Here is a 12,605-nt window from a genome sequence, read left to right on the forward strand (position 1 = left end):
TAGCTTGTGTCTGGACGGATCAAAGGGAGGGCGCGCGGAGAGAAGGTCAGGTCTCAGACGCTTCCACACAGTGAAGCTCACTGCTGCACACGCCCCCCACAACGTTTTCTGGTACTGACTCAACGGCTGATTCTTATTTTACAAGTTTGGAGTGTGTTTTTGCACCAAAAGTAATACAAATCCAGTAGGGAGTCTGCTCCAAACTGCCTCTATTTTAGAGATCAAATGGTAGAGAAAAGCTTCCTGTTCAGAGGTGGAAGAAGTGTTCAGACCAGTGAGTTGCAATAGTTAAAGGTCCCTTATTATACTGTTTTTCATCAATATATTATAAGTCTGAGATATATACAGAACATGTCTCCGAAGTGTTTGGCTCCAAACACCAAACAGATCTTTGCAGCATTACCCATAATCCCCTCTGGTTCAGCCTGTTTCCAAAGTGCTGATTCTCTGTCTGTTACTTTAGATGAAAATAAGGAGCCCCTCCCCACGCCCCTCTGAGAGAGATTTGGTTACAAAGAACACAATGGTGCTCCGACTCACACAAGCAGCTGATGCATATCCCCAGTTCCCCTTAGCCTAAGTGAATGTGTGTCAGTCTGAATTGACGCTATTTGGTATCACGACGCTGTTATGAAAGTTTCTCTGGTATAAAACGGGTGATGTTAGCATAGCAACCGAAGCTAAACTGACTACTTGCATCCGATAGCTGCAATAATACAAAACAACACGTCTGCCTCTCTCCACAATGATCGATAACAGTGAACGGATGGTCAAAGTAAGGCACAAATAAACAGAATCACATGAAGCCTGGTTAGTGTTGCCTGACTTTATAAAGTGTGTTTATAGGCACTACTGCTTGTAGGCAGGCATAATAGTCGACCCATGGGAGGTGGGTTTAGTTTCCTGCACGCCTCGACGTGAGAGAGACGTAAGCGACGCCACCTCTTAGCTCCGAAGCTCTTGCCTCTGGACCGACAATTTTTTGGAGCTGGAAGTGAACCCGATTCTGGAGCTAAGAGCCGGCGCCGCTGCGGTGTGAACAGGAAAAAACGGCGCTTTTCCTGTCCTTATGACTTTCTACCATTGTTTAGGTCCTCATGGATTCACCTTGTTTGAAGAGGCCTGCTGCTGATAGGCATTTCTCTTTTTAATTAGAAGGTCTTTGAGACAAATATGTTTTCTAAATCCTGTGATTAAGGGATTTCAAGTGATCAATTACTCGGACGCAGCTTGTTAGGCTCACAGTGGCCGATATATCATATGGACTTCTAAGACTGTGTTCTTATAAGGAGCTACTCAATATAGGAAAACATATGAACTGTGGCTTTACTAAGTGTTGTATCTGCTGAGCCAGCATGTTCCCTGCTTTGGTGCTATAACGCTAAGTTCTTCCACCTCCTCCCTTTTGTCCTATAAAAGTTTAACTGACTTGTAAACCACGTGCAACATCAATTAGACATCTTGTTGACTCCTGCCCACAATCACTTACAGAGCCGCAGCAGCAGGCTTTTTAATGGAAGAGATGTGGAAAGGTTGACAGTGGTGATAATTAATTGTTATTAGAAACAGCGTGTAAACACTGACATATATAACGTTCTAATGCACAAGCCTTAGTTGGCTTCGCACTGAAGTGGTGTAGACTTACACGTGTTTCTTGATAATGGACGCACTCAAGTTGCATAAAAGTATTTCAATGGGAAACATTAAGGGAGCAAACATCCTTAATGTCCAAAGCCTGTTTCTTATTTCTTGATTTGTTCTAAACTTAGATGCAGCGGTAGATTTTCAAACATTAATTGAGCTACTTTCTTCACCATTTAGAGGTTTTGTTATTACATAAACAAAACCTCTACAGATTGTTGTTAATATACAACATTTTGGTGTGTGTGTGTGTGTTGTGTGTGTGTGTGTGTGTGTGTGTGTGTGTGTGTGTGTGTGTGTGTGTGTGTGTGTGTGTGTGTGTGTGTGTGTGTGTGTGTGTGTGTGTGTGTGTGTGTGTGTGTGTGTGTGTGTGTGTGTGTGTGTGTGGTGTGTGTGTGTGTGTGTGTGTGTGTGTGTGTGGTGTGTGTGTGTGTGTGTTGGTGTGTGTGTGTGTGTGTGTGTGTTCCAACAGCTGGCTTTGGTCTAAATTCCTGTCGAATTGAGGCTCTAGAATTCACATGAAATCCAGGTCTCGGCTTCAGTTAAAGATTTGACGTCTGGATCACAGCAAGCAGTAGAAGTAAAGTATAAATAAGAAGTTAAGACTTGAATGGATCTGACAAAGTTCATATTTTTGGTCTGAGTTAAATATTCATGCCATTTCATTTTGATGTTAGTATCTGGAAATGAGGTAAATATATCCTCTTTAAACGAGGTGGGGCATCTCTTCAAAGGATCAAGTCAAACAAAAGAACATCGCCCCTTCATTGCTTGTTCACAGGTTTTTTTCCATGCAGTATTTTTGTAGTCCAAGCTAAAGATGATCTAAGCTTGCTGCAAAAACGAAGGCGTATATCTCTTCCTAAGAACACGTTGTTTTTGTAGCTGTTGGGCTTGGCAGCAGTGTGGCATCATATCACTTCAAATCCTCATCTACATTTTAAAACATCATTTAAGATATTTCACAAACCCATCTGAAGCCAGACCTCGGAGCTAAGCAGAAGTGATGTTGAGCGTCAATAGAACCGGAGCCACAATGTCTATTCACGTTGAAAGAGAATAAGATAATAGTTCACTATGGTTCTGCGCCAAAACAGTCAGTCAATATCCTTTTGTTCAACTTTGAAGCCTGTGAAGAGGAGGTAACATCCTCCAACATAGCAATATCCTAGTCAGCCGTGTGTGTTTTATTCTGTGTGTACTTTATGTTACGTAAAAGTGAACATATGTAGGACGCAGCTTGTGCATTATTTCAGCCGTGCTTTCATTAGAGTGAGAGGAACTGTGAAAGGGTAATGCATGTGTGCATAATTGCATAATTTGCATTAAATATGTGTGTAGGTGTTTCTGCTGGTGCCATTGTGCCTGTGCCAAGGAGCTGGACAAACAGTCACTGACACAACACCATGCAGGAGGCAACATGCCAGTGCGCTCCCACCAGGGCTGTAATTGACTTTCGACATTGAGTCCATTGCTTTACAGATCAGTGTTGCAGCAAGAGACTGTCGAGGAGAGATGGCACAGGTGCAGGGAGCGGAGGCACAGAGGATTTTAGGGTGGAAATGCCCACTTTTTTTACATTTTTACCATCAAAGGACACAGATTAGAGCAGATTTAGAGGTTTACAAGGGGTGCTGGGGACACACGCCGCAATTAACTATTTAACTACACCCAGAGTGGTTAACAGTCCGCTTTACAAGAGCTCCAGTCTAATGCACATTACTGCAGCAAAGCTAAGCAGGGATAACTCACAGTCTCTATAAAGGAAGAACATACTATCTTCATTAGTTCAACTTTCTCGGGTTTGGAAATGGAATTTGTCTTGCTTATTTATTGCAGGAAGGTGACAAGATGTTTAGACGAGAGCTTAAGGTTTAGTATGCAAGGCGGTGGGTTCTCAGGTGGATGCACAGAAGCCTCCAGAGTCTCACCGCCAGCAGACAGCGAGCTCCAGTTTGACGATAGCAGCCAGAGCCCTCTGTGGCGCTGTCTGTGGTGCTGAGGGCCAAGAACTGGTGCTGAGCTTCAGGACCTGGCGCTGTCCGTGGTACCAGTCGAGCATGGTGCCGTCACTGGCGCTGTCCGTGGTACCAGTCGAGACATGGTGCCGTCACTGGCGCTGTCCGTGGTACCAGTCGAGCATGGTGCCGTCCCTGGCGCTGTCCGTGGTACCAGTCGAGCATGGTGCCGTCACTGGCGCTGTCCGTGGTACCAACCGAGCATGGTGCCGTCACTGGCGCTGTGCAAGGTACCAATGCTACGCTGTTCTGTCCACGGAGCTGTGGGTAAAACTGAGGCATTATGAGGGCACAGTTTATGTTTGTACTTGCACTATTTTATCAGTTGTATTGTGTGCGCTGTTGGAGGAGCCTGTGACCTAAGATGTGCATTGTCATAACTACACTGTATCTATGTACACATGACAATAAAAGCCTTGAATCTTGAATGTATTAAGGTCCACTGACCTATAAGAATAGCAGTAGGATAGTGTTAGAATATCCATTAGAAGATAATATCCTGCACTTCAAATATTAGGTACAATTTTAGTTTGTTGGGTGCTGTAGCACATACACAAAAGAGTGTCTACTGTACGATTACCCCCCCCCCCCCCCCCCCCCCCACCCCCCCCCTCTTCCCCACTGTGAGTATCTCCACCGGCGGTTCAACACTACTTTTGTAATTTTTCTCCCAAGCCAATCAGAATAGACTGGACTGTTGGAGGGTGGATTGGTGTTAAAAGGAAGCATTTAAGACACAGGGGAAAGGCAGGTACATTTAGACAGACCTTATGATATATTGTGATCTTGAACATAAAAGGATGTTTTAGTAGATGCAGAAAACTCAAGTATGAACCTAAACATTAGCATACAATGTACCCTGAAAACTGTAAAAAATACTTTTTTTTGTGGACAATTTGGGACTACGATGCATCATATGTTATAACATCATATATTGCATAATATATTAAATAGCTGACACTTTTATCAAAAGTACACATGCACTAAAATTCCATAGATATGACATGCTAATGGGAGCAATTTGGGGGTTCAGTATCTTCCAAGGACACGTCAACATGTTGACTGCAGGGACTGGGGATCCTGACACTCTGATTGGTATATGTCTAATACTGCTCCAAAGTATGTTTCTTAATCTTAAACAAGGAAAACAATAAGATAATAAATACATAATACATACAAATACACATCGAAAGTATACAAAAGTATGTATTTTCCTCACTCTTTACAGAGTAGTTTTAAATATTCCTTCAAATAATGTGCATTCATTTTTTCAAAGCTCGTGCTGTTCATGGCAGCTTTTAACAATTCAGTCACATATGGAATATATTTCCTTTTAAATTGCCGATGTGTGTAAAAATAAGTGCACTGGTGATATAGTATTGCTACAGGATACAAAGAACATCACTTACACATTATGTGAATGACGTGGCTCTTATTGAAGGCTGGTTAGATATCACTCAGCCACTCTCGATTCAAAAATCTAACTCCAAAAGAAAAGCACATTAAACCGTGATTCACCCTGTTTTAAAAAAAATTATATAACACGTTTTTTTAGACAGGATAATATTCCAGCACCTGAAGTTGCTCATTGCTGACGTAATATCGATTATCTGAGTGTTCCACTTTGAAAAAAATTCTCTTGGTCGCACAGTGCGCACTTTTCCTCCCACAGCCTTTCTCTACCCATCCACTCTCCTTCCTCCGTCCCCTCCTGCAAGCATGCTGTGATCCTCAGCTACTTGGTTACCAAAACCGAGAGCTTAAAGGACTTTCCCCCCTCTTTTTTTGTCTACCATCCATCCAGACGTTTACTGAGCGGATTGTACAGGACCACTCGGTTTTCTGGGGGGGCTTTGCTGCTGGGCTGGTGAGTCTGGAGAGAATCGATGAAACCATACCACAGGTAAAGGAGGTTTTTACGACGCTGCGGTACAGCTGATCGAACACTTTGAGCGGTGACTCAACGCTCCGAGCTTCTTTTATACCGAGTTAAAGGAGATACTGACGCTAACTTTGGGACAACTAACTTGAGTTTCTGCACGAATTGAAACAAAAAACCGCAATTATTTCCGACTCATAAAGAGGATGAGACCTTTTTTCTTTTGCGCAAGGAGCAAATCAGCGTTTTTTCTGCCACTTGCTTCGTCTTGACATGTCTTTTTGTGGGATTACACGCGGACCAATGAGCATTGTGAGAGGCCGAACTGGATTGTGAGATTACCACCTTTTGCCTTTTTTTTTAATTATCATTATCCGTCTCTTCGAAGAGGAAGTGCACCGTTTATTCAATGGCTTCAGTGTCCAGGTCGGCGAGGCGCAAAGATGCCGGTCACTGGCCGAAAATGTCGTCAACTTTCTGGGCAGTGGTGCTTCTGACCGCGCTGCTGCTCATCTACTGCGGTAAGTCCCGGTGGCGCTCAGTGTTGGACCACACGTATTGGACATTTGGGTAAATGTCGCTGGTGCGCAGCAAGGGAGGGGGTTGGGGCACCTCATTCTTGGCAATGGTATCGATCTCACTAGTGGTATTGTTTTTCTGTTTCTAAGCAGTTATTATTGGAAACACACACCAAATCCCATGTATTCCCTCCCCCTTAAATCCTCGTGCTCTCACTCATGCAAAAAGACAGGAAAGGAAGGGGAGGGGGGGGGGGGGGGGCGATTAGATAAGGAGGAAATGGGCATTACGGAAACACTTTTTTTTTTGGACAAGAGTTGAGCTCATGTGTCCTAGGCTTAATTAAGGCTCCCTTTATATATCTCTCTCTCTCTCTCTCTCCCTCTCTCTCTCCTCTCTCTCGCACGCACACACACACACACACACGCGCACGCACGCACGCGCACACACACACACACACACACACACAGTCCTTTGGGGTGTGTTACTGTCAGACTCACTTACCGAGGTGACACACTCATGTTGTCCCTGCACTGAACACTGGTTGCAGGAAATAAAGAATCCACACAAATATAGAAAAACAGACTTTAAATAAATCTGACAAAGCTCTTCTTCTACTCCAGGCGGCAATTGCCTGAGGATAAACACATGTATGGAAGCACCCACATGGTCACACAATCTCTCTGAGGTCTACTTCTCTGGCTGTGACGATGTCTTTTCATTTTTTCGTTCCCTAGCACCCTCACACCTTCTCGCTTCCTATCTCTGACTCTCTTTTGAGGCGATATCCAGCTGGCACACTGTGCTCTCCAGTCTGCTATGTGTGAATCAAACAGGCTATGTACAAATTCCATTTTATATATATAAAAAAAACGGAGGTATTTCATTAGTCGCTGAGGTAATGATTCATATATTTTTCGAGCACATTAACTATGCTGGTGATTATAGAAATTAATATATTACTTATTTTTACTCCTACAACGAGGAGGATATTGAGTTTGCTTTGTAATCAAACAGGCACCAGTGTTAATAGAGTGCACACTTCTCTACCTGTACGGTCCCTCTGGCCCTGTTGATTGATCTTCTGCTTGTGTCCAATCAATGGAGCTCGGATGTTTGTTTCAGTCAGCAGTCTTTGAGTCCCCCCCCCCCCCCCCCCCCAAGGACCTCCACCCCTTCACCCCTTCTGGGAGTTAATGATCTGAGCAGTAGTGATTCTTTGATTTCCTGTTGTTCACTCTTTCAGAAACTCTTGAACCCGTACTGCTCACCATTCTTTGATCGCTTTAATCTTGAAAAATAGTTCAATCCATATCTTTATCTTGTGTCTACAGTATCCGAGGGCCGTTGCTCCTCTGTGTTATAGCTCTCGGCTTGTGGTCTTCCCGGCATACAATCCTCTACTTTCAGCTCTGATGATTTCACTGCTTTATCTTTGAGCTTTCTTCTCACCCATTTCCATTTCTCTTTGACCCTCAGCTTTTATATTTATCTCACCCTCTCCTCTACTCGTGTCCTTGGATTTCCCAGCAGGGGGTTCGGTCCACTTACCCTTAGTTGTTATGCTACAAACCTCCCTATTTTACTCTCATTCATTTATTAGTTGTAATCATTTGGTATCTTGATCCTCATGCTTTCTCCCTTTCTCTTTGTTGCACATCTTCTGTCATTATCTTCCCCTTTATCCTGTTTTTATGAACGCCCTATTATTATTGGGTCTGTTTCCTGGTAAAGAGTTAAGATGACCTCAGATTGAGGAGGAACAATGCGGATTCCGTCCTGGTCGTGGAACGATAGATCAGCTTTTTACTCTCGCAAGGATCCTGGAGGGGGCCTGGGAGTACGCTTATCCGGTCTACATGTGTTTTGTAGACTTGGAGAAGACGTATGACCGAGTTCCCAGGGAGTTACTGTGGGAGGTGCTGCGGGAGTATGGGGTGAGGGGGTCTCTACTCAGGGCCATCCAATCTCTGTACTCCCAAAGCGAGAGCTGTGTCCGGGTCCTCGGCAGTAAGTCGGACCCATTTCCGGTGAGGGTTGGCCTCCGCCAGGGCTGCGCTTTGTCACCAATCCTGTTTGTAATATAAATGGATCAGATTTCGAGGCGTAGTCGTGGGGGGGGGGGGGGGGTCTGCAGTTCGGTGGACTAAGGATTGCACCACTGCTTTTTGCAGATGATGTGGTTCTAATGGCTTCATCGGTCTGCGACCTTCAGCACTCACTGGATCGGTTCGCAACCGAGTGTGAAGCTGGCTGGGATGAGGATCAGCACCTCCAAATCTGAGGCCATGGTTCTCAGCAGGAAACCGATGGACTGTCCACTCCAAGTAGGGAATGAGTCCTTACCCCAAGTGAAGGAGTTCAAGTATCTCGGGGTCTTGTTCTCGAGTGAGGGAACAATGGAGCGTGAGATGGGCCGGAGAATCGGAGCAGCGGGAGCGGTACTGCAGTCGCTTTACCGCACCGTTGTGACGAAAAGGGAGCTGAGCCAGAAGGCGAAGCTCTCTGTCTACCGGGCCATTTTCGTTCCTACCCTCACCTATGGTCATGAAGGATGGGTCATGACCGAAAGAACGAGATCGCGGATACAAGCGGCCGAGATGGGTTTTCCTCCGCAGGGTGGCTGGTGTCTCCCTTAGAGATAAGGTGAGAAGGTCGGTCATCAGGGAGGGACTCAGAGTTGAGCCGCTCGGAGTTGAGCCGCTCCTCCTTCGCGTCGAAAGGAGCCAGTTGAGGTGGTTCGGGCACCTAGTTAGGATGCCACCTGGGCGCTTCCCTAGGGAGGTGTTCCAGGCACGTCCAGCTGGGAAGAGACCAAGGGGTAGACCTAGGACCAGGTGGAGGGATTATATCTCTTCGCTGGCCTGGGAGCGCCTTGGGATCCCCCAGTCAGAGCTGGTTGATGTCGCCAGGGAGAGGAACGTTTGGGGCTCTCTGCCGGAACTGCTACCCCCGAGACCCGACCACGGATAAGCGGGAGAAGATGGATGGATGGAGTTGAATAAATGATGGAAGATCGTCCAATTTTTGACATGTTTTCACACTCTGATGACCTTTATTGAACTTCCAAATAATATGTTTAGCTTTTCATTTGAATATTTTTGGATATTTACTTACAGTAAATACTGTACTCTTCAAGGTCTCTATATTTTGGGATACTACTATCTGCTGCTACTGATTTATCCGCCAGTCATGTTGTTTTCTAAATCACGTTGTGTTACTCAGTGAAAGCTGCCAATGGATGTCAGTGAAACATCATCAAATGTCTTGGTGTTGACAGTCTACACCCCAAAGATGTTCAATACTATAAACGACAAGGACAAGGAAAGTCAGCCAATCTTCTCATTTTACAAGCTGGAACCTTTAAATGTGTCATCCTTGTTTTTGAATCATTTGAAAACAGGCGCATAATAACTTATTTATAAAGACTTATTGATTTATTTGAAGACAAATCACCTTTAATTGACTGTTTTCTCACACAATTTCATTACAGTTTGACATGTTTTCATACATTTTGTTTTATTTTTTGGCCATCGATGCATGTTTTGTTCAATATTTATAATTATAATGGAGACAACCCAATTTAAATTGGCTGTAAAATAGCATTCACTTTTGCACCTACAATATTTACACATACATAGGTTTGAAAATGCTTCATAACATGTACTACAGTGTTGCTTTTGTGCAAAACGTAATTGATATTTGTACCCATGTGGTAGTTATAGTATGGGATTGTTATGTGAGCGTTTGACTAGTCGTGATGTAAAGTGCCGACAAACAAATAGTGTACGATTTGCAACCATCCCCATGCATGGTGTGTATACTGTTTAACTGTTGTTTGGACCAAGGGCAATTTTTGATTTGCTGTGCTGCTGTGTTGTGCAGTCAAAAGAGGGGGGGGGGAGAGGAAGGGAGTGAGGGGGGTAGGTTGAAGGGAGCTCTGTGATTATGGCTATGACTCATATGGTGCCTGTCACCTAGAATCAACATCCAACTTCACACGATCTGCCGTCCTCACTCAGGCCCTTCTCAGAGAGGAGAGATTTAAGAGGAGAGAGAGAGAGAGAGAGAGAGAGAGAGAGAGAGAGGAGAGAGAGAGAGAGAGAGAGAGGAGAGAGAGAGAGAGAGAGAGAAGATAGAGAGAGAGCGTGAGAGTCGAGAGAGAGAACGCACGACACTCCGAGGGAGAACGAGACTGTCAGATGAGTATGAGAGAGAGGGTAGAAAAGAGTATGGGAAGAGAGAGAGCAGAGAGAGGGTAAGAGTAGAAGAGAGCGACGATGAGAGAGATGGCAGTAAGGCGAGAGAGAGAGAGAGGGGAGAGCAGGAGGTGGCTTGATATGCTCGCTAATGCCTTGATAACAAAAGGGAGAGAAGAAAGGAAGGGGAAAAGGCAGGAGGAGGGTGACTAATGAAAAGGAGATTTTGAAGAAGAGGAAAGAAAAGAGAAGGGTGAAGAAGAAAGTGACTGATCACAGTATGCCTCAGTAACCTGGTATTAAATTATAAAATTAAAATAAAAAGCATTGTGTTCTGTGCACTAGCTCCCTCCTCTGGACGCTCTCAGGCATGCATTTCTTTCCATTAGGTATTCATGAGGCTGGAGACCCCGTCATGTGAGGGGGGCCGGGGAAGGCTACGAGGATAGCTAATCAGTATGCTAATCTGAGCTCGGGATTGCTAAGCAATGTAGCCGTGGCCGTGGTCCTTGTCTGAACTGCAGACGGAGAGAAAGAGGGGGAGATGTTGACGAGCAGTAGAGTGCAACGCTCAGTGCAAACTGTGGCAATAAATAAGCAAGTCATTCCAATCCAAAGTGTGCGAAACACACCTAGACGCACAGACAGGCAGACAGTAGCACTGGAGGACACACACGCACACACATCAGAGATATTAATGAACATCACATCAAAGCAATGAGTCACACGCATCGGCTTCAAAGCAGTTATTCAGGGTCATGATGATGATGCACATACGTGAACGTCGCCCAGATGTTAAGGATGCAGAAAGGTCACACACGTGGCTGAGCACACATTCCTCTGCTGTCAGTGAGCACAGCTCTCTCTTGCGGCTTGAAGCCCCCCACCACCCGCACTCTGTCTCTCAGTGTGGTCTCCTGTGTTTGTTTATGACTCGCTGTTGTTCCGCGGCTCAATCGATGGATTGTTGGCTGTTGGCTGACCCGGAGCGCGGGGGCATCCATGGAGAAAGGGTTACAGTAAGGCACAGAAACACAATCAGAGACGTGTGACTCACCAGGCAAGGACTCGGCTGACTCGGAAAAAACACAAGACTTGTAGGTACCTACCTGTCATGCCCTTTTAAGAAATGTAATGTACAAATTCCTGTGTCGCCTAGAAGAGTCAGACAATCATGTTATCTCGATTTTAATTAACCTTGTGTGGCTAGCTGTGATTGGACTGATTTGATGTATTTTATCTGTTTTATATTTAGCTTTTTTAATCTTATTTATTGATGTGTATCTTGTCATTTTGTATGCGATATGGACCGTGAGTCTGAAATGAAGATTGAATTGAATATTCAATATGTTTTATTTTCAGCCTCAAGCCGCTTCCTCTGCGGGGAGGGAGCGGGAGACGAGAGCAGAAATGGGGACGCACATTCATAAAGGGAGTCAACTTGTTGAGTTTTCCAAAGCGACATAATTAACCAATCGGAAATCCCGTCCAGAGACCACATGCGTATTCGAGCGGCTTTTTAGAAAGTGCTCTGCAATATTTAAACACCACGATGAGTGTCATTTAGGGTACAGGGGGGGGGGTTGCCGTTATTGCGCAATGAGCCTGCCACAGATGGAAAGCGTCAAGTTGAGTAACTCAAGGAAGGAATATTAAGACATTGTGTGACTCTTGGTATGAAATATGAAGCGGCAATGGGATCTTTTTCAGCGTGTGCCGGGACCCTTTGACATTAGAGGCGCGGTTTGGCCACAGGCAGTGTGTTTTTCTATGCATGATGCACTCATGTGGCCCAAAGCTGCTTTGTCTGGAAATGAGTACAATTTGGGGAATGCTTGTTGATGGGGATCTGCAGGCATATGGTTGCCGCTCTTGGCCCCTTCTGTGAGGCATTGGGCATCCATCATCCAGTAAGTGTTCAAATATGTTGATGCTTGCACACTTTGGACCGGGGAAAGGCAATTACATCAAACCTGGGACCCCTTTTCTTTCTTTTACAGTGACATAGTGTTAAAGTTAACAAGTAGATTGCTTCCTTTCCGAGCAGCATTCCCCATTATTATTTTTTTTACAGCGAACATCTGTTGTGCTGCATAAAGAGTTGGCTGTTTCACCTTGAATTCCAGCCAATTTCATGCAGCAATGTGACTCGGTAGATGGAATGCCTGTCTGTCAGTGTGCTTTGGATCCAGACGGAGATAGCTTAATTATGCATAGGTTTTCCGTAAAGGGTTTTTAGAAGAATTAGACTTGCTCAAAGGTTGAAACTCACTGACTTTGGCACCTTTCTTTGAGCATACTCCCCTGTGTATTAGTGTTGATTTGGTTTAGTTCACAACAGGCTTCAAT

General features: G+C 44.8%; 1 protein-coding gene across 1 annotated transcript in view; it reads left to right on the plus strand.

The window, feature by feature from the left end:
* The first annotated feature begins 5,373 nt into the window (after nucleotides 1-5,373).
* Nucleotides 5,374-12,605, plus strand: part of tafa5a (TAFA chemokine like family member 5a) — a 182,243-nt gene continuing 175,011 nt past the window's right edge. The window contains exon 1 of the mRNA XM_034112339.2: nucleotides 5,374-6,059. Coding sequence (XP_033968230.1) covers nucleotides 5,948-6,059 — 112 coding nt within the window. The 5' untranslated portion in view covers nucleotides 5,374-5,947. The remainder of the gene's footprint in view (nucleotides 6,060-12,605) is intronic.

Source organism: Pseudochaenichthys georgianus, chromosome 23 (assembly GCF_902827115.2).
Source record: "Pseudochaenichthys georgianus chromosome 23, fPseGeo1.2, whole genome shotgun sequence".
NCBI classification, from domain to species: Eukaryota; Metazoa; Chordata; class Actinopteri; order Perciformes; family Channichthyidae; genus Pseudochaenichthys; species Pseudochaenichthys georgianus.